Raw genomic sequence first — 23,670 nt, 5'->3', positions numbered from 1 at the left:
CCCATCTGTGCTTGGTGCTTACTCCTGCTTCTGCCCTCAGGGCTCACTCCTGGGGGGTGGGGAGGGTCTGGGGACTGCTTGGGAGGCATTGAACCTGACTTGGCCTCTCTGGCCCCTTAGACTCACTTTTTTACAGCAATTGGCTTAGTATCTCACCAGTATTATGAAATGGGCGCTCTCCCTGGACTTGGCTCTTTTTCTGTTTTCTTTTTTTTTTTTTTTTTTTGCTTTTTGGGCCACACCCGGCGATGCTCAGGTGCTCATGCACTCAGGAATTACTCGTGGCGGTGCTCTGGGGACCATATAGGATTCTGGGAATTGAACCCAGGTCGGCCGCATGCAAAGCAAATGCCCTACCCGCTGTGCTATCGCTCCAGCCCCGGACTTGGCTCTTTACTTTAACTGCCATGTGGTATTCAATCCAAGCAGTGCTCTGTGTTTTATATAGACACCCTCTCTGTTCCTCGATTGTGCAAGGCCTGTCCTTTAGTGAGCTGGAGAACTGGACCATGTGCATTTGTCTCTATTCTCCACCCTCATATGTTTGTGTCTTGGAGTTAGATGTGAGTAGTTTTCCTCATAGCTTTTTTTTTTTTTTAAGAGAATGCAACAAGTAGTGAAATGGGAATAGAGGGCAACAATGCTTTCTGTAAGGGTTAATGTTCAGTGGCTAGGCTTGCTCCGTCCAGCACTTTTACTTTATGAGCTCTGCCTTGAAATGCTTGCAGCCAGCAGTGTTGAAAGGAAATTAAGGTGGAGGGGAAGCTGTGGGGTACATTCTGCTCTGTGAGGTCCTTGTTCCCTCCCCGGCACCACCCCACCCCGACAGCTCCACGGAGGAGCCCCAGTGCCACAGATCAACACACAGACACTCGCAGACGGAGGAGATGCCAGGGCTGGTGCCTTGAGGCCTCTGTCTGTGGTGTGAATTAAGCCTGCTTTCCAGCTGCTGAGTCTCAGGAGAGCTCCTGACGGGTGAGAGGGAGCCCGCAGGGCTTAGGTTCGGTTCGACCAAGATCACAGAGTCTGAGTGTCCCTGAGAGGTCCTGTTTGATCTCCTTGTCCCCATCCACTGCTCTGTGTGTGTCGTGGGAGGGGGTGCGTGGTGTGGTGGTGGTGGTGGTGGTGGCGGCTTGGGTGTGGGAAGACCAGGACAGAGGGGGCTTTCTCCTGGTTCCCTTGGCAGGGGCCTGGAAAGTTTCTTTCTTTTCTTTTTTTTTTTTTTTTTTTTGCTTTTTGGGTCACACCCAGCAATGCTCAGGGGTTACTCCTGGCTTTGCACTCAGGAATCGCTCCTGGCAGTCCTTGGGGGACCATATGGGGTGCCGGGGATCGAACCCAGGTCGGCCTGGAAAGTTTCAGCTGGTGCGGCCGTGCTGGCCTCTGAGGTGGAGACCAGGCAGCACTCGGCCCCCCCGTGAGACCATCGATGGAAAGTGGTGCCCACCGGACTCAGGAACCGGAGAGAAAGCCCTGGCAAGGGGCCACTCAGAGAATGTGCTCGAGCCACCAGGGTCTTTCAGAGGTGGTTTTGATGTTCGTAACCATTTGCTCTCACTGCTCCTGGATCACAAGACTTGTGGATTTTAAGATGCGTCTCGATTTCCCTAGCTATTGAGGGGGTGGGGCGGGGGGGAATGACTCCATTCAACGTTCTGTCTGTCTGGTGCGAGAGCGGAAGGGAAGAGATCAGAGGAGCGGAGATGATGGAAGGGTCTAAGCCGTTTCCCAGAGCCGAAGGAAGGAGGGGACTGCACATGGCAAGGCGGCTCTTTTCTTCTGGAAGGTTCTGCCGAGCAAAGATGCACCCCTCGTCATGGACGGCTAAGATTTCTGAACTCTCGGGATAAAGAGAAAAGCTTCTAAAGCTTCCAGACAGACAGAAGCACTAATTTATAAAGGAAATGGGATCAGGCCGGGTTTAGGCTTTTCTTCTGACAAACTGGATGCCAGCAAGCGGAATGACATCTGGAGATTCCTGAGAAAAAGAACTGGGGAGGGTCCCCCCACCTCCCACCTCCACCCGCCCCATTCCCCGGTCTGAGCTCTCATTACTTGCCAGGGTGAAAAAAGAGACGAACGGATGTGCAGGGATTTAGAGAATTTATTAATGTTAACAACAGGCTGCAAGAATGCATTAAGGAGACAAAACTCCTCCGTTAAGTTGGACGGAGAGCTATCCCTATAAGAATGGTTAATGAGGTATTTAAGAGCCGAAGAATCCAAAAAGGAGAACGAGCCCCCGTTCCCCGACACTGCTCTCTCCCATCCCCGAATAAAAAAAACACTCAGACCCACAAACACCTTGGAGGGGGCTCCGTCTAATCGCAATATAACGTGGACTTGGGTGTAATTCAGTCGCGCTTGCCCCGGCCGCAAATGTAAACAGGTGAAAATAATTACAATCCGTTTCATTTTCTTTACTCTTTCCCAAGTAGGATCATTTAACATGTAAGTCAGTGTCAGCTTCGCCAGTGAGGCGTGTTCTGTTCTAGCCCTTTGTCGCCGTTGACATTGTTCCCGTTCCCAGATTGCGCACGCGCCTGGCCAAGGTGCTTGCAAGAGGCGGGGGCGGGGGTGGGGGTGGGGGGCGCACACAGCTGGCTCTGGTGCTTGCAGAACCTTTTTCTTTTTTTTTTTTTTTCTTTCCCAGTTGAGCTTGCAGGTGCATGTACACTCGTCACGTGTATGCACTCTGGTGCAGTGTGCGGGAGATCACACATTATTGTGACATCAAGGATCCCAAGAAGCGCGGGGCCGCCACACCAGGACCACGCTTGGTGCATGCGGGCTGCACAGCAGAGCGAACTCACAACCTCAAGCTTGCAAGGCTGGTGGTACTTTTGCAGGGCAGAGCCATCCCCACCCTATATGCTTAGTTTCCTGTGATTATTGAGACTCTGGTGAGCGTTTTTTACATGGTCAGCAGCTCGGAAGACGCACATTTAGTGGGTGCATGGCCACGGGCTGAGGACCCACATTTCGTGGACTCATGGCCACGTGCAGTTCATGGTGGCTGTACTTCTTGGTCTTGAACGGGAGGAAACAGGAGCCCTTGTTGAAATTAAGTTGTTCACAATAATTCATTACATTCAATATTCCAATACCAATCCTACCACCATTACACTGTCCCACCACCATTATTTCAAATTTTCCCACCACTACCTATGCCTTCCCCAAAGGCAGATCCTAAATAATTTATTTTGTATTGCTTGTTATGTATAATCTGCTAAGTGATCCAAAAAGGCTTTCTTAGAGGAAAGTGTTTTTCTTTTTAATTTTTAAAATTTTATAATGTAGTTCACAATGGGCTGGAGTGATAGCACAGCGGTTGGCCGTTTGCCTTTCACACGGCCAACCCATGTTTGATTCCTCCGCCCCTCTTGGAGAGCCTGGCAAGCTACTGAGAGTATGGTGCCTGCACAGCAGAGTCTGGCAAGCTACCCGTGTGTATTGGATATGCCAAAAACAGTAACAGTTAAGTCTCTCAATGAGAGACGTTACTGGTGCCCGCTCGAACAAATCGATGAGCAACGGGATGACAGTGACAGTTCACAATATTTGATTACATTTAATATTCAAACACCAATCCAATCACCATTACATCTTCCCACTACCATATTCTGTGTGTTTCCATCCTGAACCCCAATTCCTGCCCCAAAACAGAACCCAAGTAATATATTTGCCTCTAAGGTTGGTTGTCTCCTGCTTTGAATCCCATCAAATATGGTGCGGTACTATTGGAGTATGGGCAGGGTGTTTCTTGTGAAATGTCTAGGAAAAGATTCACTCGTGGGAGAGTTTCAGACCATGTGTGTGGAGAGCAGCTATGAGCAGGGCGGTGGTTGGGTTCTGGAGATTTTCAGCTGTCATGGCTGGGGTCCCTTGGGGTAGGGAGGGGTCTCACCCACCCCCCTCTCTTGGGTGCCCTGAGTGAAATAGCCTGGCATGGGGTCTGGCCGCCTGGTTTATGGTGAGTGTCATGTTGCTCCCTTCTGGGAGAGAAGGATGTGTGATCACCACCATTGGATGGTGGCCAATGACGAGATTATCTGACACCAGCCAGGGGTTGCCAGAGACGGTGGGGGGGGGGGCATAGAGGGGCTGGGAGAGCATCTTTGTTCTTGGTCCCGTTAAACCCAGAGTTCTCAGGTGTGAAGATTGTTGTAGTTCACCTTGGAGCCATTGAGCCCTTGTATAAGAGATTAGTAACATGCTATTACAGGTTGAGCTTTGTGTACATATATATGTGTATATATATGTATGTTTTGATCGGGACCGGTTCTACTTTACACCCATCAAATGTGGTATGGGTGGTATATCATATCACTTGGTATATCAGTGGCATGGAGTATGAGATGTTGCAGCTGTGCACTCCAGGAATTCTAAAATTTTAAATAGGGTGATACAGCTGAAGTTAAACTTTTAACTGGATGGTGTCTTTGGGGTCTGGAGACATCTCTGCAGCTTGTCTCTCTCTTCCAAGATTTATCTGTGAGTCTCTGGATCATGGTTGTTAATGAGCTTATATGGCACCAGAGGCAGTTCATGGGCATGATTGCCAAACTCCCAGAAGAATGGGGAGATGGGGGAAGGTCGCCTATTCCCGACTCTGTGCGAACCTGGAGATTTCAGTCACAAAACCCACCTGAGGTTTTCAGCAGATTCGTTCTCATGCCTGAGAGGCTCATCCTGAGCCTGTGGAGACTGGCCATATGTATCGGGTGATTGGGTTCTGGAGGTTTTTGACTGCCAGGGTTCTGTTGGGTGGGTGAGAGGGAGGGCTGCCTTAGTTCTGGTTCTGCTCCCCTGTCTCTGAGCTGGGAGCAGAGCTGGGAGCTGACCTGTGGGCTGGCTGGCTGGTGTCTGTGGAGCGGGATGTGGTGAGGTTGGTCCTACAAGCCTGGGAGGAGGGCAAAGTGGGTCCAGCAGTGGCAGGAGCAGGGTGGGGGGGAGGACTGTGAGTGCTGCCTGGAGCTCTGGCCAGTGGCCGGCAGGGCTGGGCAGGGACCCAGCCACAACAGCCCTGGAGATGTACATGCCTATATCTTCATGTGAATATCTTATTTATCCATTTCATGCACATCTATATAATGGGATAAATTAATCACAAGAAAGAAGAAAATAGTCCATGGGTGATATCGATTGACCTTGGTTTTATTATGTTAAATGAAATAAGTCCTATGGAGGAAGGCAGATAGTACATCTTTGGGATTTTTTGTTTTATTTTGGTTTCGGGGGCACACCTGATGTAGGGGGGCACACCTGATGTAGGAGGGCCTCGTTCCACCTTGCATGACCTGGGATCAAATCTGGGTCTCTCACATGCACAGTATGCTCTCCCACCCTTTGAACTATCTCCCCTGCTTCTATAGTGCATGACCTTATGAATAGGAAGTCCCCAAAGGTCAAACCCACAGAAGCAGAGAGTAGAATAGTAGTTTTCAGGGCCGGGAGTTAGGGAAGTGTTCAAAGGTGCAAACTGTGTAAGATGATTAAGATCTTGAGACACAATGTACAGCATGGTGGTTATCATGAGCAATGCTGTTATTATGTATGTGTACATAGAAAGAGTAGACCTTAGGGGCGGGAGTGAAAGTACGGTGGGTAGGGCATTTGCCTTGCTTGCAGCCGACCCAGGTTCGATTCCCAGCATCCCATATGGTTCCCTGAGCACCACCAGGAGTAATTCCTGAGTGCAGAGCCAGGAATAGCCCCTGTGCATCGATAAGTGTGACCCCCCCAAAAAATAATAAAATGAAAGAGGGATTTTGCAAAATAGAAAAATAGAGTAGACCTTAAATGTTATTGCCACACACAGAGACATGGAAATCATGGGGGAGTGGTGCTCACTACCTTATTGTAGTAAGTGGGTAACAATATATGTTACAGTGTATCATTACATTGTACAGTGTAAACCTATACTTGTTATATATGACTAACATTCAAGTAAAGCTGGGGTAAATATAATAATTTAAAAGAAGAGTTGTGAGTAGACACAATTATCCACTTAAAAGATTAGAGCTGCCAGATTAAGTTAAAACGCACCCATTCTAAGAGGTATGTATTATCTATATGACATTCACTTAAAGCAAAGTAATTTGTTTTAACCTTAATAAAGGTTAAAAATTAATGGATTGGCAAAGCTGTACCCAACAAAAAGGAATAAAAGAAAAGGTGCTATGGAAGCGACTCACAGAATAAAGATGTACAATTACGTAGTGATAACAGGCACACTCTATAAAGACAACAGTCATTAACCTTTATGCATCAATCAAATTAGCAGCTCAAAATAGGAATCAGAAATGACAAGGAAATTCAAAGACTCCCCGATTTATAAAAATAATCCAGGGCCAACCGTGTGTCATCAGTCTTTTCCTTAAAGATGTCCCCTCTCCGCTCGATGGAAGAATCCGCTCGAGTTTAACATGAAAGCATCCATCATACAAAGAACTGCAGAGACTTTGGGGGTTTGTGGAGCTGTGCATCCAGGATCCGGGCTGCAGGTGGAGGGTGAAAGGCTGCCATTTGGTGTAAGCTTGAAAGTCTTCTGAAATAGAAAAAGAAGTATTGATCCCCTCTTCCTGTCCCCCCCTCCCGTCCCCTCACCTCCATGCACAACTCTACATCTTAGAACGGAGAGGACGATAATATGTTCTCTCTTCTCTCCAGTCAAAAGTTTTCCCAGACTTACCAGCTTACCAAGGATATAATTTCATATGCATATGTGTGCCGGCAAAAATGCGTCCTCCCTGGGAAAACAAGACGTGTAAGATGCAAACACACGCCCAAGGATTGAAGTTGGCCTTGTAAGTGGGCGACTCCGAAGATGCTGCCTCTTCTCGAGGGCACAAAAATCCTCTCTGAGAGTCCATCCACATGCCCAGACTTTGGATCAGGCTGATTCTTCAGGGTTTCCGGCTGGTGGGGCCCGGGGGGCAGTGGTGAGGGCCCACCCACATGGCCATCAGACCTTTGCTCAGGCTGCCGCTCTGGATGGCGCCAGGGCAGGCCACAGTCACCTTAGTTGGGCTGAAGAGTGGGATTTTCCCAGCAGAGCCCTGGATGTGGCCTTTCCCTTCCTTTCCCTCCAGCTGACAAGTGGTGCCTCCTCTCTCGGTCAGTGGGGACCACCTACGACATCTCTCCCAAGCCTGGCCAGTTTCCTCCTCAACCACTGTCAGACGTTTACCTGTAGGCCCTTTGATGCCACACATCCTAGCAGGGCGGGACTCGGCCTCTGCTGTCCCATCATGCTTTGCTGTTTTTGGCCGTCATAATAGTTGACATGGACTTAATCACATTTCTTTTTAAGGACTTTTAAGGGGACAACGTTGATAGAGACTTAATGACATTTCTAAGGAGTTTCAAGGGGACAATGGGCAAATGGGTTCTGGCGAGGTTATCTGGTGAACTAAAATGAGAATTGTTTTCATCCCAACAAAGGAAGGTATTTCTGTGCAGTAGGAGGTTGTGTTTGATGAGAAGGTGGTCCAGGGAAAGCCAGGATGGGCAGGCAGAGCCTAGGTTGTGTCTGAATTTTATGGTGAATTAAAGCAAATTCACTTTTTAAAAAAAATGAAAATTATTGTGTAAAGGAAAGAAACCTTACTTATGAGATTCTGAATGCCATCTAATATATTTACGTGGAACCAAAGATTACCAAATTAAATACCTTGGTGTTTTTTTTTGTGTGTGTGTGTGTGTGGGGAGCACACACCTGACCATACTCAGGTCAGTCCTGGTGGTGCTCTGGGACTGTATATGGTGCCAGGCATCAAACCTGGGTCAGCTACTTGCAAGGCAAATGCCCCACCATACCTACTATCTGCTGAGTGCCAATAAACACCCTCTTGGTTCTATTCAAACCAGCTTATACTGCTGACCCAATAATACTGCTTTCCTATAGGATTTACTAGCCGGTAGTCATCCACATTTCTAATGCAGTGCAAGTTATAGCTAAATGACTATTTTATAGATAGTACATGTGTTCCAATGTTAATTAAAATATATTCATACTCTACTCATTCTCTCAAAGCATTTATCAAATTCCTTCTAAGAGCCAGGTATTAGTGTCTGTATTACAAAAGTAGATGAACACAAAAGTCTTAACACCATTGCTTGTATTCAATGTGTGTATATACAGCCATAGGTGTATCTTCCTCTGTCTGTTGGTCTATCTATCTGTCTAACTATTGATCTCTCTATCTCTATGACAGGCTTCACTCTCATTGACTTTGTGATTTTGGGCAAATTGTAACTTCTGTGCTTCATCTTCCTCATCTGAAATACTGTAGTGAATGATGTGCTGTATAAGTTATACCTATCAAATATTTAGAATTAATTTAGTAGTAGTAAATTAATTACTTAGTAGCACAAAGTAACTACTAATAAATGCTCACTCTTTGTTACACATATAGATATTAACTATAGAAACACGTTACATATTTACATACAGATGTACCCCAGACACATGACTATAAACATGAATATAGTAATATACTTTCATCCTCAGGTACTTATTTTAGAATCTCAACACTTGTATCTTTTTGGTTTTTTTGAGCTGGAAAATATTAAGGTTGCTGTGTACTTTTATTGTTGTAAAACTTTATTTATGGAAAGCTGTCTCCTGGTTCTGTCATTATTTTTAATAGTCTAATAATTAGTTGGTTGAATTACCCAACTCAGCTTTTCTGTTTGAAAATGAGTAGTAAACAGTCTCTCGAATGCTCAGTCAGCATGTTTTGACGAAATATGAGCATTAAAATAAAATTCATCATTAGCGCTAAGCATGACCTTTGAGACTCCCTGGGTGTGACGGCATCTCCGGCTCAGGCACACGGCACTCGGCGCCGGGAAACAGTGGTCCTGGCTCCGTCCTAGATAAATCATCTCCTCAGAGAGGTTTATCTCCAGCAATCTCTTTCCCATTTATTCTCGCCCATTATCTGAGGCTCTTATCAATTCTCCCTTCATAGTATAATGGCCTTATATATTAAATCATAAAGTAATTTTCTGCACTAGAATTATCAAAGCTTCCTTTTGTGTCAGCGCCTATGAAGATAGATCTGCTGGTCTCTGAGTGGCCCGGGACCAGTCCGAGGGTCCGAGGAACAGTTAGGCCCGTGGAACAGTTAGGCCCGTGGAGAGCCGCGCCGCCTTGGGGAGGGGCGGAGAGGCATTTTGACTCTGGCCAACTCTGACTTGTTTGGGGGAAGACAGATGGAATCTGAGTTTCTTTTAAAATGGTCATAAATAGCTTGAAGAAACGTTCCCTGGGGGAGGAATTCCCTGTGGGGGTGTTTTACTCTGTAAGGGGTGCCCTGCCCTTGTGGCTGTCAAAGTATCCTATGGACACTTATCTGCATATTTTCCCCCTCCCCCCAACTTTTTTTTAAAGTGAAAAGTGAAGGCAGTTATGTCTATATCCCGGAAGATAAGGAAACTGAATATTTTTCTTTCCCCTTTCCTTTCTTTTCCTTTCTTTTCCTTTCTTTTCCTTTCTTTTCCTTTCCTTTCCTTTCCTTTCCTTTCCTTTCCTTTCCTTTCCTTTCCTTTCCTTTCCTTTCCTTTCCTTTCTTTTCCTTTCCTTTCCTTTCCTCCTCCCTCCCTCCCTCCCTCCTTCCCTCCCTTTCTTCTTTCTTTCTTTCTTTTTCTTTCTTTTCTTTCTTTCCTTCTCTCTTTCCCTCTTTCTTTCTTTCTTTCTTTCTTTCTTTCTTTCTTTCTTTCTTTCTTTCTTTCTTTCTTTCTTTCTTTCTCTCTCTCCCTCTCTTTTTTTTCTTTCTATCTTTCTTTCTTTCTTTCTTTCTTTCTTTCTTTCTTTCTTTCTTTCTTTCTTTCTTTCTTTCTTTCTTTCTTTCTTTCCTTTCTTTCTTCTTTTTTTTTTTTTTAACAAAGAAAAGCCTCACTAAAGTTCCCTTTCCCACTTTTTACCCTTAGGTGCTCTGGAATGATTTTTATTTTCCACAGAAAGTGAAATATGTAGAAGTAGAGCTTACATGCAGAAAGCCTAGGAGACTTGAATGTATGAGAAGTGTGTGCGTATATATATATTTCCATTTAAAAGGACAAGTTCTAATCATATTCATTAGAGGAGATTTGGCTGGTTTTCAGAAATTCATTTTGCTGGTGTATCTTAAATCTCTCACCTGATTGAGAATATGCTGAGAATCGGGGCCACGTTGCTCGGGCTCGGAGTGTAAGGGCAGAGCAGACTGCTATTTGTTTCATTAAGCTTAGGCAAGCTATCCAATTACTTAATGCAAATAAGAAAAGTTTACACTAAACTCCGACTTCTTTGCTTAAAACTCCAGAGAATTTAAATGAGGAGAGATATGTATTTAAAACGAAGGAGATTTAAATGAAACTTAAATCAGGGGCTTAATGTAGAATATCAGACCTGGCTATCTGAAATCATAAGTGGGAAGGTGTTTCCCCAAGACACTGGTGTGTTTAGTTTTATTTTGAGAAAGTTCACCCCCTCACCCCCTTTTCTGGCTCTCGGATCTTTTTTTAATTTTAAGTTTATTTATATGTATTTTATAATAGTACCAGGAGATGATTTCTTAAATCTTTGGACATTAGGGATGAAAGACATACTCCATCTCCTGCCTTCTTGGCCCCCATAGTAGCTTTGTAAGTTAGGAGAGTGCAGCCTACATGGTCCGTGGACCCTTTCTTCTTCTTTTCGTATCATGGAGTCTCTTTCCCGAGCAGCTGTGCTTCTGACGTTTGGCACCAGCACTGAGTCCCACAGTGCTCAGAGAACCCCCGGAAGCCAGGAGCATCTCATTCAACTGGAAAAAAAATCAGAGGGGGTGTGTCATGGCAACATCTACCTGCCTTTCCTAGTTGCCCAATGAGCAAGGTGACTGATGGCTTCTAAAGTGGAGGGTGCCAGAGAGGAAGGTGCAAAAGGAGTTGGGAGTTTCTGAGAAAACAGGTAGTTTTTTCCTCGAAAAGGGCTTGGTTACGTGATTTGAATGAATGACTGAGAGAATAACCGACTCGAAGGAAATCTTGCTGCTGTGGTACAGGACAGCTTAGACATGTACAGTCTGTTGCGTTTACTTCAAAAGATACGGGGCAAAGTGCAGTCTCCATCAGTTGGATCAGTGTTCTTCATTCAACTTTCTTACACCTACGGACTGGGCAGAAGAGAAGTATTTTGTGGACTGGCTGACAGCTAAAACAGAAACGAAAAGCACTGTCAATAGTATTTTATCCATTAAATCCAGTGTTATAAAATTACAATTTTAGCTAGCATGACATCTGCTGCTATTTAGAGGTTAGAAAATTTGATAGGATGTGGCTGGAGCATGTTTTCTGAGAGAAGAAGTGCTGCAATATCTTCCATTTGATTTCTCTGGTTTTCATTACTTACGTGGCTGGAAAAGTCTTTTCACACAAATAGGAAATGGAAAAAACAACCAACAATTTGATAGCAGCAAAGCAACATATGAATCGTGTAGCCATTGCATGTGGGATAGGAGGGATTTTTAGAAACCACCAGGAAATTTTGTTAGAAGTTCTGCCCTATTGGGATAAATGGGGGAACAAAACTCCAAAACTTTCTTTGGGAGTTTTCTAAAAAGTATTTGTAACGTTTATAAGGTGGTTTTATGTTTTAGGGGATACTTTTAGGCCTGGCTAATATTCATTGGTGTGTGTGTGTGTGTGTGTGTGTGTGTGTGTGTGTGTGTGTGTGTGTGTGTGTGTGTGTGTTCCCACTTATCCCTGAAAGTACTGGTTTTCTGATACTGGTCACAGAACACTAAAGAAAAAATGTTCTTAGTGTCTAGGGGCTAAGATTTTCTCTTAGCATCGCTCAGTTAATAGACTTTTGATTTCAGTTCCAGTGTCAGCTCCCACGCTCCTAATATCAGAGAAACCTTCATCATCATCATCATCATCATCATCATCATCATCATCATCATCATCATCATCATCCCGTTGATGATCGTTGAATTTCTTTTTTTTTTTTTAATTTATTTATTTTTAATTAGAGAATCACCGTGAGGGTACAGTTACAGATTTATACACTTTTGTGCTTATACTTCCCTCATACAAAGTTTGGGAACCCATCCCTTCACCAGTGCCCATTCTCCACCACCCGTAAACCCAGTGTCCCTCCCACCCTCCCCAATCCCATCTCCCCCCCACCCCACCCTGCCACTGTGGCAAGGCATTCCCTTCTGTTTTCTCTCTCTAATTAGCTGTTGTGGTTTGCAATAAAGGTGTTGAGTGGCCGCTGTGCTCAGTCTCTAGCCCTCATTCAGCCCGCAACTCCCTTCCCCCACATGGCCTTCGACTACAATGTAGTTGGTGATCGCTTCTCTGAGTTGACCTTTCCCCGGAACGTGAGGCCAGCCTCGAAGCCATGGAGTCAACCTCCTGGTACTTATTTCTACAGTTCTTGGGTGTTAGTCTCCCACTCTGTTATTCTATATACCATAGATGAGTGCAATCTTTCTATGTCTGTCTCTCTCTTTCTGACTCATTTCACTCAGCATGAAACTTTTCATGCCCATCCACTTGACTACAAAATTCTTGACCTCCTTTTTTCTAACAGCTGCATAGTATTCCATTGTATAGATGTACCAAAGTTTCCTCAACTAGTCATCCGTTCTGGGGCATTCGGGTTTTTTCCAGATTCTGGCTATTGTAAACAGTGCTGCGATGAACATACATGTGCAGATGTTGTTTCGATTGTACTTTTTTGCCTCTCTGGGATATATTCCCAGCAGTGGTATTGCTGGGTCAAATGGGAATTCAATATCTAATTTTTTGAGAGTCGTCCAAATTGTTTTCCAGAAGGGCTGAACCAGTCGGCATTCCCACCAGCAGTGAAGAAGGGTCCCTTTCTCCCCACATCCTCTCCAACAGCGGTTGCTTTTGTTCTTTTGGATGTGTGCTAGTCTCTGTGGTGTGAGGTGGTATCTCAAAGTTGTTTTGATCTGCATCTCTCTGATGATTAGTGATGCAGAGCACTTTTTCATGTGCCTTTTGGCCATTCGTATTTCTTCCTTGGTAAAGTTTCTGTTCATTTCTTCGCCCCATTTTTTGATGGGGTTGGATGTTTTCTTCTTGTAGAGTTCAACCAGTGCTTTATATACCATTGATATCAACCCCTTATCTGATGGGTATTGTGTAAATATCCTTTCCCATTCTGTGGATAGTCTTTGTATTCTGGTCACTGTATCTCTTGCGGTGCAGAAGCTTTTTAGTTTAATGTAGTCCCATTTGTTGATCTCTGTTTTTACTAGATTACTTAGTTCCGTGTCACCTTTGAAGATACCTTTATCTTCAATATCGTGGAGGGTTTCGCCGACCTTGTCTTCAATGTACCTTATGGTTTGTGGTCTAATGTTGAGGTCTTTAATCCATTTTGATCTGACTTTTGTGCATGGTGTCAGGTCAAGGTCTAAACCCATTTTTTTGCATGTGGTTGTCCAGTTGTGCCAGCACCATTTGTTAAAGAGGCTTTCCTTGCTCCACTTCACATCTCTTGCTCCCTTATCAAAGATTAGATGGTCATACATTTGGGGTTGTGTGTAGGGATATTCCACCCTGTTCCATTGGTCTACGGCTCTGCCTTTGTTCCAGTACCATGCTGTTTTAATTGTTACTGCTTTGTAGTAAAGTTTGAGGTTGGGGATGGTGATGCCTCCCATCATCTTTTTCCCAAGAATCGTTTTAGCTATCCTTGGACGTTTGTTATTCCATATGAATTTTAGGATTGCTTGATCCATTTCTTTGAAGAATGTCATGGGTATACTTATAGGGATCGCATTGAATCTGTATAATGCTTTAGGGAGTATTGCCATTTTGACAACATTGATTCTCCCTATCCACGAGCAGGGTATATGTTTCCATTTCCTCATGTCCTCTTTGATTTCATGGAGTAGCGTTATGTAGTTTTCTTTGTAAAGGTCTTTTACTTCCTTGGTTAAGCTGATTCCGAGGTACCTGATTTTCTGGGGCACGATTGTGAATGGGATTGCTTTTTTCATGTCCCTTTCCTCTGCCTCATTGTTTGCATATATGAAGGCCATGGATTTTTGGGTATTGATTTTGTAGCCTGCAACTTTACTGTATAAGTCTATTGTTTCTAAGAGTTTCTTAGTAGAGGTTTTAGGCTTCTCTAGATATAGTATCATGTCGTCTGCAAATAGTGAGAGTTTGATTTCTTCCCTTCCTATCTGGATGCCCTTAATCTCTTTTTCTTGTCTAATAGCTATCGCAAGTACTTCCAGTACTATATTGAAGAGGAGTGGTGAGAGTGGGCATCCTTGTCTTGTGCCTGATCTCAGAGGAAAGGCCCTTAGTTTTTCCCCGTTGAGGATAATGCTTGCCGTAGGCTTGTGATAGATGGCTTCGACTATCTTGAGGAAAGTTCCTCCAAACCCCATTTTGGCAAGGGTTTTCATCATGAAAGGATGTTGGATCTTGTCAAATGCTTTCTCTGCATCTATTGATATGATCATATGGTTTTTATCTTTACTTTTGTTGATATGCTGGATTATGTTGATTGATTTCCGAATGTTAAACCATCCTTGCATCCCTGGGATGAATCCCACTTGGTCGTGATGTATGATCTTTTTGATGAGTTGTTGGATCCTATTTGCTAGTATTTTGTTGAGGATCTTCGCATCGGTGTTCATCAGGGAAATTGGTCTGTAATTTTCTTTCTTAGTGGTGTCTTTGTTTGCTTTTGGTATTAGGGAGATATGTGCTTCATAGAAACGATCGTTGAATTTCTTGAGCGGGCTCAGTAACGTCTCCATTCGTTCGAGCCCTGAGATTTTAGAAGCCTCTATTTGTCCTTCCCAGTGATGCCACATTGGAGGTCAGGGGAATAAAACCCAGCATTGTTACTGATTTGGCATATGAGTACACCATGCGGGCAGGCTTGGAGGTCTCAGCCCCGGGTCCCATACACCTGGGTTCCTCTGCTGGTACCTTCATACCTACTGGCAGAGCAACCTTAGTGTTTTAAAATAGTGTAGATATCAGAATTGAAGCTTCCTGAAGGCAGGGGCCATTTCTCTTGCACTTCACTTTATTCTGAGCTATCACAGCAGTGTCTGCCACCAGTAATAAGTTGCTGAATTAATAAATCCCCCTTTACTCTCCTCTGGTATACAATTATTATCAACTGGTGGGACATTGAAATATATGTACCCAATTGAATGAAAATCTACATAATTTTGAGGTAGTACCTCTTTTTCGGGTTATCTCGTACCACTATTTCTCTCAAGAGATGTTATGAAATGGGAAAGAATTTATTATTTGCTTGCAGGAGACCGAACCTGGTTCGATGTCTCCATCCCTCTTGGAGAGCCTGGCAAACTACTGAGAGTATCTCGCCCACATGGTAGAGCCTTGCAAGCTACCTGTGGCGTATTCAATATACCAAAAACACTAACAACAAGTCTCACTTGGAGACGTTACTGGTGCCCGCTCGAGTAAATCGGGATAACAGTGATACAGTGAATCCACAATATTTGCACCCATATTAATATATAATTTTGTAAAATCTAGTAGCAAAAGGCCTTATAAGATTCTGTATTTCTTAAAATTTTTAAATTCTAGATCCTCCTTCCATCCCTTTCCTTTTCTTCCTTCTCTTTTTCTCCAACCTTTCTTTCCCTTTCTTCCTCCTCTAGCTCCTATTTCTTTCTTCCTAGACAAACACACACTTCTTTATTATTTTTTATCATTAGCCCTTAGAAGCTCATAAGGTCCATCCCACAATTTGATCAGTGTCATAGGGGTGGTACACTCCTGGAGCACTCTAGAAAACTTTAAAAAGTCCACAACATTTCAGAGCTTCTACAATATACACACCTAATTATGCTTGATTTTTGACTGTGCAGAGATTGGGAGTAACCGCATATGACTTGAAAGAAAATCGAGTGTTTTATTTTGTTTGTTTTTTAATAAACACAAGTCTTAGAGTTTAATTTCATTATAAAAAGACACTTATTCTCATGCAGCTTATACTTATAAAAAATCAGGTTGGAGTTTTTTGCAGTGTTTTTGAAAAAGAATTTCGTAGAACTTCAGGAAAAGTTCATACAAACTTCAGAAGTTCAGCAGAATCTGAATCCTCATTATCAATCAGGAATTTCATAAATCTGTTTCCTTACGTCTGTAGGCATTTATTTTCTTAGGTTGTTTTCCATGGTTATTATCAGATTAGAAAGATGCTACCCATTTATTCCTATCTGTATGTATTCCAGTATTTACTGAGCACTTAAATGAGCACTATGATGGGTCCTGTTATAAAATATGGAGATAGATCCAGTGGACAAAAAACAGACTGCCATTGCTCTTTGGGAGCTTAAAGACAAAAGGAAGGAGATGAACGCACGAGAAAGCAGAGAACTGTTAGAGTCATTGACCAAGTGTTAATTTCAAAAGTTCTTCGAGATGATAAAGATGAAGCCGGTTAAAAGTAAAAAACATTGGGGAAGAAAGGTGGAGGAGACAGTATTCTATGTGGTCGTGGTGTATATAGTGACAATGGAAGATTTCTTCTTTTCAATAAATCACTGTTTTCTGTATATTCTTGCATTGGCATCTGGTGGAATTGGTTGGTGGGGTAAGATGCAGGGTTAGCAGCTCAGTGGGAGTTCAGAATGTTGGCTGCCCGTGCTTCCCAAGGCAAATGAAATGTTGAACTCACAATACTTGCAATGTAGATTATCTGGCCCTTTAAGTAAAGCCCCCTCCGGTACTTAGCAGAAATGACAGAAACTCATTTGGTGGTAAGTTTGATCTCTCCATGAACTCCTTCTGTCATGCTCCTGAAAAAGAGCAGGTGGTTCATAAATCAGAAAAAGTTGCACCGAAGTACAAGATACCCTTGAAGAAACAAAAATTTATGGCTTGGGAATAAGTTCAGCATCAATGAATGAAAATACAAGTGCAAACAAATCACTATTTTCTCTTTATTCCTGTCAGGTAATGGGGACTCATCTTCTTCCTAATGCATACTGAACTTGTGTTGAGTGGTGGTTATGTTACAGGCGTCATGCTAAGGGGGCATTATTTCAGTCCATCTTACTCCCAAGAATATCAGTGTCCAGGAAGGTTAATAAAATACCATTCAATTGTCAGGTGGTAGAAACATTGATTTAGATCTACTTGTCCAAGTTCAAAGTAGGTGCATCTGTACAAAGGACCACAAGCTAAGTAACCTGTTTTTCTTATGTCAGTAATTTTGTGTTCTTGTTTTGCTGTTTTTTTCATTAGCTTGACAAAACATATCTCTGAAGAGGGAACCTCTGAACATTTCCATTTGTTGTTAAAATTTATGGCATATGCAAGGAGACTCAATTTGAAAGCAAATATAGTTATTATTCAATAATATACATATACACACTTTAAAAAGGTATCCCCAAGTTATAGCAGAAAATCCATATGAAATTCATTTGGTGTTCATGGGTAGAATTTTTAATAATGTTTTCAATGTTTATGCATAGTGTCTACCACAGATGTTTGGTATATAATTTAGTGAGTATTCATGATAGTAATTTATATATTTTTTTTATTTCTATCTCACTTGCATGATAGGTGAAAAACCTTTTCCTTGTGGGCACTACGTTGGTAGAAATGCTTTTCCTGAACACTTCGACAATCTAATCTATGACCTCAACAGTTCTCTATGACCTCAACAGTTCTCCTAAGAGCCTTCTGTAGGGCCACCTCAGTTTTGATATGTAATAGGTAGTTTTACTTACCTATTACATATCACTAGGATTTATTTGAATGTGGTACATTTGGATAGGACTGGAGTGATAGCATAGCGGGTAGGGCGTTTGCCTTGCATGTGGCCGATCCGGGTTTGATTCCTCCGTCCCTTTTGGAGAACCCGGCAAGCTACCTACAGTATCCCACCCACACGGCAGAGCCTGGCAAGCTCCCCGTGGCATATTCGATATGCCAAAGACAATAACAACAAGTCTCACAGTGGAAATATTACTGGTGCCCGCTCAAGCAAATCGATGAACAATGGAACGACAGTGCTACATCTGGGTAATCAAGGGTCTCGTCTCTCCGACCGAAGTCAGAAACACTTGGAGGACTTGCTAAAAGGTGGTTTGCCATAAAACTCTGGTATTTGTTCCGAAACCATAGGACATCTGAAGGGAAGCTCACGAGTGAACGTTTCTACCTAGTTTCCAGGTGCTGTTGCTGCAGATGGTTCTGGATGGTTCTAACTCTTCTCCACTCTGGAGGAGGGGCCTTGCCCTTTTGTAACAGTTGTATCTACCCACTGAGTCAATATCACTGATACTTTTGCAGTTGAAATAATATAGAGAAATTGGACTTTTAGACTGGACTATGCTTACGGCTTCTTGAGGCTCCTCTTGTCTTCAGGGATTTTCACATGCTTCTATTATTCAGCTAATTCAGGACACAAGATGTAAGTTGTTATTATTTTTATTACTCTTAGAGGAAAAACACTTTGATGTTGAACTGCATTTTACAAGGCGATTTTTATCTATTCTAATTGATTTACAAGAATTTCATTTTTAAAATAGCCGCTCTGATTTTAAAGGATTTTTTTAATAAAACCTGAAATTTGACAAGTCAGTATTGAGTTCAGTGTGGCACTCATCATTCCAACTCCCAGATTTCACTCAGAATTCCACTTATGCCAACATAACAATCTTAACTTCTCCTTTGTAAAGTGTCTCTTATACCTCTGGAGATAGGATGGTGTAGAGGGGTTATTCTCTTCAAGAAGAAAAGGCAATCAGACAATCTTTGTCCATGAGATTAGACTGAAATGCACCTTCCTTCAGTGATTACTTTATGTGCCAGGCACCGTGGCGAAAATCGGTGCCAAGGTAATTTATCTTTCTCTCGCACAATGAGGGATTTCAGTGGATTGTAGCTTAATATGATCTAAGTGTGTGATGAGATTACCCAGACACTTAATGCAATCGGAGGCTTCAATTAATAGCATTAGCATTGGGTACCAATCCTGGGGGATCTAGTTTAGCTCTCTCGCTTTGTTAGATGTGGTGTGTTTAGTCTGAAGCTAGGAACAAATTAGCCTCTTTCCAGAAGCAAGGGGCCCTGTTCTTGTGAAGCTGACCAGTTTTGCAGGAGTGTTTTGAGGACTGTTGACAGTTGGGAGAGTTTACTGGAGGGGAGACATCATAGTTGCGCTCTCACTTCTTGCTTTAAACAAGATCCTCGATAGATGGAGATCTGGCCTTGTTGGGCACAGTCTCCTCAGTGCCTGCCTCGGATGTATGCAACTCACAGTGGAGTTAAGTCAAATTTGAGGGCGAGGAGAGGTACCTTCAAAAGCGGGTTTTATAGATGTGACTTGCTGAGATTTATCACTTACATCTCTAAAGGACTGGTATAGATAGGCAGGGACAGAATTTTTTTAGGAGGACAGATTGCAATTTTACCGAAGGAGTTTGTGAAATTGTGGCCGGAGCGATAGTATAGCAGGTAGGTTGCTAGCCTTGTAGGCAGCTGACCCAGCTTCAATCCCTGGCACTCCATATTGTCCTCTGGGCACCGCCAGGAGTGAATGCAGAGCCAGGAGTAAGCACTGAGCACTGCTGGGTGTGACTGACTCCCCCCCCACAAAAGAGAGAAGGATTTTGTGAACGTGGTCCAGCAATCAAATCCATAAGTTGCTTCATGACCTTTGAATTCTATTATTTTAAAATCTTCTGCTAAAAGATGCCTGGGGGTATAGAAAAACGTATACCTGGCCATTAACTCTATGATTATGTTTCTATTTTTCTTTCCTGTGAGGAGGGTGCCTGACACCCAGCGGTGCTCAGGGGCCACTCCTGGCTGTGTTCAGGGACACACCTGAGATTCTAAACTAGATTTAAGGCAAAGCAAGCGCCCTAACTTCTGTGTTAGCGTTTTTTAGCCCATTTCTGTCTTTCCATCCAAGTTTTTTGTAAAAAAAAATGTCAACCACACAGGTCGCCCTTGTTTAGTGAGACCTTTCTTGTCCTTTCAGATTAAAGCAGAGCAAAGAACTGGAGCAGCTAACCAGAGCTATTCTTCGAGAGAGAATATCGAGTGAGGAGGAGCGCTCGAAGGCAAAAACCCTGGTAAGGAAGACAAATCTAGTAGTAATGTTTCATCATCGAGGACCCCTCGCACTTTTCTGAACCTCTCTTGCCAACCTGTAATATTGACATTATTCATGTTCTTTTTGCTAATGCACTCTTGATTTTGGCCTTTTCCATGTAACTTTGATAGTTCACCCAGACTAGCCATCGTGACTGGAGGGCAGGTCACTTGAAATTTTCTGAAGTGTGTGTGTGTGTGTGTGTGTGTGTGTGTGTGTGTGTGTGTGTGTGTGCGTGCGCCCACATTCTCTGGGCAGAAGAGAACATCCTTCTATCCCCTTATCAGATTATTGTATTTGAAACCTCTACAGTGACCCGCCTAACTTGTTTCTCTCCCTGTTGCCAACCCCTTGATGTTCATCTGGGCAGTTCCCAGCAAAGGCTAGTAAGGTTTGATTCATCACTGTGTGGGCTTTAGAGAGGGAAAACGTTAATGCAGGAGTTTGTGAAACTACCTTTTTCTAGGGGTGGTGGTGGTGGTGGTTTGATTTTTGGCTACACTTGAGGTGCTTAGGGATGACACCTGATGACCCCTGACTGTGCTCAGGGATCATTCCTTGTGGGGTACAGGGGACCACACCTAATGCCAAGGGGAGAACCAGAGTCATTTGCCTATACAGCAAGCACCCTACCCACTGCACTATCTCTCTTGCCCTCAAACCATCTTTTTTAAGGCAAAAAAAAATATTCTGGGGGAGGCCTCCCTGACTTGCCAGGATTCACTGGGGCTCTACCCAGCTCTACTTCTACATCGAATGCAGAAGACACTCAGTGCCAGGGATTGAGCACAGGGTTTTGGAGTTGGTCGCACACGCTCCAGCCCTTTATCTCACCAGCCCAAGAAACATATATTTTCTGTTTGCTTGCTTGGGGGGTCTCACCTGGCGGTGCTCAGGGATTCATCCTGGCTCTCTGCTCACTCCCTGCGGTACTCAGGGGCCTTACACAGTGCCAGGGATTGAAGCAGTTGCCCGTCTACGAGGCAAGTACAGGTACTATATTTCCAGCTGGAAACATTATTTTTTTTTAAAGAAAAATGTTCAAATTTGTCATAAAAATAATTACATAAATGTGCTTTAAAATGATTATTAATCAAAGACAAATTTAAAAGCACCCCCCTGAATCTGTCACCCTCCTGCACCACAGTTATATCGGGATGTGCTTTGCTGGAGACAGAATTTACCCCTTGAGATAATGCTATTTCTAAATTTTTGCATCTTGAACTTTTTTGGTTTGGTTTTGGGACCACACCCAGCCGTGCTCAGAGTTAATTCCTGGCTCTGCTCTCGGGCTTCACTCCTGGAAAGCCTCAGGGACCATATGGGGTGCTGGGGATTGAACCAGGGTCAGCCACATGCAAGGTGAGGGCCCTTGGACTTCCTCTCAGACCCCTCTATTGTGCTTTTGGATCACACTTGGAGGTGTGGGCAACTCAGCAAACATTCCTCTTAAATGCACTTTGAATGACTACAGAGTTCTCTGGTCTGTTTATTTATTTATTGTGCATGTGTCTCCAATAGAATTGATTCATTCAACAACTTCTTGTGGGGTAAAAAGGTCGTAGGGCCGGAAGCTGGGGTCCTGACTGCTCAGTTTCCATGGAAACCTCATAGCCTCAGATTCTGGAGAGTTCCCTATTCTTTGTGTCCCTCCATCAGCATGTCATTGGTCCCATCAGAAATCAGGAGCAGGGGCTGGAGCAATAGCACAGCGGGTAGGGCGTTTGCCTTGCACGCGGCCGACCCGGGTTCTAATCCCAGCATCCCATATGGTCCCCTGAGCACCGTCAGGGGTAATTCCTGAGTCAAGAGCCAGGAGTAACCCCTGTGCATCGCCGGGTGTGACCCAAAAACCAAAAAAAAAAAAAAAAAAAAAAAAAAAAAAAAAAAAAAGAAATCAGGAGCAAGGGTCGATTTCTCTTCTCGACTCCTTCCCGTGATGGTTTCTCGGAGATGCCAAGCTAGGACACCATGCCAGCCCAGGAAGGAGAAGGAAGCCGCTGTGTATTGAGCCCCATTTAGTTGGTGACTAACCCAGGGTCTGGGCCAGATGAAGTGACGGTAAAGCCAGAACAGAGCCAGTGGACTCAGAAATGTCAGGGGACTGGCCGGCCGCCATCCCCAGCGCACTCATACGGGATGGAACCGAGCCCAAGATAAAGGGGAAGGACAGTCACTTGTTATGAAAGGGATAATTTCAGCATTCTGCACGTTCCTTGTGGAGTGAGTCAGTCATTACCAACATTTGGACTCTTGCGTCTTGAGAGCCTTTCGGAGGAAACTGAAAGTTTATCCAAGGATGTTACAGCTTCCCCATCTGCGGGCCAGGGCGCAGAGCAGAGGGTAACTGTGCCCTTGTGTGAGAAGGGGGGGGTGGGGTAGTGAGCTGCTTAAGTTTCCACAGCGTAGCAGAACCTTGGTTGGCATTTCCCTCCCTGTCCCAGCATTTGCTGTCTCTTGGCCTCCACACCCTCTTTTCTGTGCTTTAGCTCGCTGAAGTGTGGACATAGTGCCCTGTTCTTGCTTGGTTCCAGAAGACAGGCACGATTGGGATTTTTCACCAAACTTTAAAAATAATGCAGATGACAAGGCATGGAAAGAGGGAGTGTCTCATTAAAGAAAAAAATCTGGAAGTCTCAAAATCTTCCTTAGCTAGCAGCCATTAAAATGGCATTCACCCAAGTTTGCTTGGAGCCGTGTCTCTCTGGCCCCTTTTCTCTTCAAATGTGTTTCTTTGAGCAGAATAAACTCAAGAAGGACCCTGACCTTGTATATTGTTCTCCTGAGGTCTCTTCGTTACGGATTCTGAGGTTCTTTCTTGGTATTGATGGCAGATTATCTAAGCATTTCACAATGTTGGATTATAACTGGAAGAAAGGTCTCAAAGAGATCTGAGGATACCCATACTCCTAGCAGCCCCGTCCCAGTAGTGAAAAGAGGCAGGTAGTGAATGCAGAAATGAAACCACAGTGTAGAGACACATCGACACAATGCACTGTCATTCAGTCTTAAAACAGAAGGTTGACAGAGAGAGAGAGAGAGAGAGAGAGAGAGAGAGAGAGAGAGAGAGAGAGAGAGAAAGAGTGAATGAGTGAACACACTGCGTGTAGTGCAGTAGCCTTGCATGGAGCCAACCTGGGTTTCCATGCCATAAGGTCTCCCACGCCAGGAGTGATCCCTGAACACAGAATCAGGAGTAAGCCTGGAACATTGCCGCGCACGCATGTGTGTGTGTGTGTGTGTGTGTGTGTGTGTGTGTCTTTTCCCCAAACAGAACATTAGAAGGCGGTTCAGACAACAGGCTGTGACCTGTAACACAGGTGAACCTTGAGGGTGTTATGCCAGGCAAAGAAAGACACAGACTCTGCTTCTCCGCAGAGGTGGCCTAGAAGGGTGGGAGGCACAGAGTGAAAAGTGGGTGCCTGACTTGCAGGGGGAGGGCGGAAGAACTGCCCAAAGGGTATGGAACTGCAGTTTTGCCCCAGAAGCATGCAGGTGATTTCTTTTACATTCTGTTTTACGCAATTGAAATCGAGGGCCGGGAGTTT

At 44.0% G+C, this 23,670-nt stretch overlaps 1 protein-coding gene across 2 annotated transcripts in view; it reads left to right on the top strand.

Moving 5' to 3' along the window:
- CHCHD3 (coiled-coil-helix-coiled-coil-helix domain containing 3) overlaps positions 1–23,670 on the top strand; it is a 327,448-nt gene that overhangs the window by 103,107 nt on the left and 200,671 nt on the right. For both annotated transcript variants that reach the window (XM_055123581.1, XM_055123580.1), the window contains exon 4: positions 20,009–20,102. In XM_055123581.1, the coding sequence (XP_054979556.1) occupies positions 20,009–20,102 (94 nt within the window). The remainder of the gene's footprint in view (positions 1–20,008; positions 20,103–23,670) is intronic.

The sequence above is a fragment of the Sorex araneus genome, chromosome 1 (genome assembly GCF_027595985.1).
Source record: "Sorex araneus isolate mSorAra2 chromosome 1, mSorAra2.pri, whole genome shotgun sequence".
In the NCBI taxonomy this organism is placed as follows: Eukaryota; Metazoa; Chordata; class Mammalia; order Eulipotyphla; family Soricidae; genus Sorex; species Sorex araneus.
This window is presented reverse-complemented; position numbering and strand designations above follow the sequence as displayed.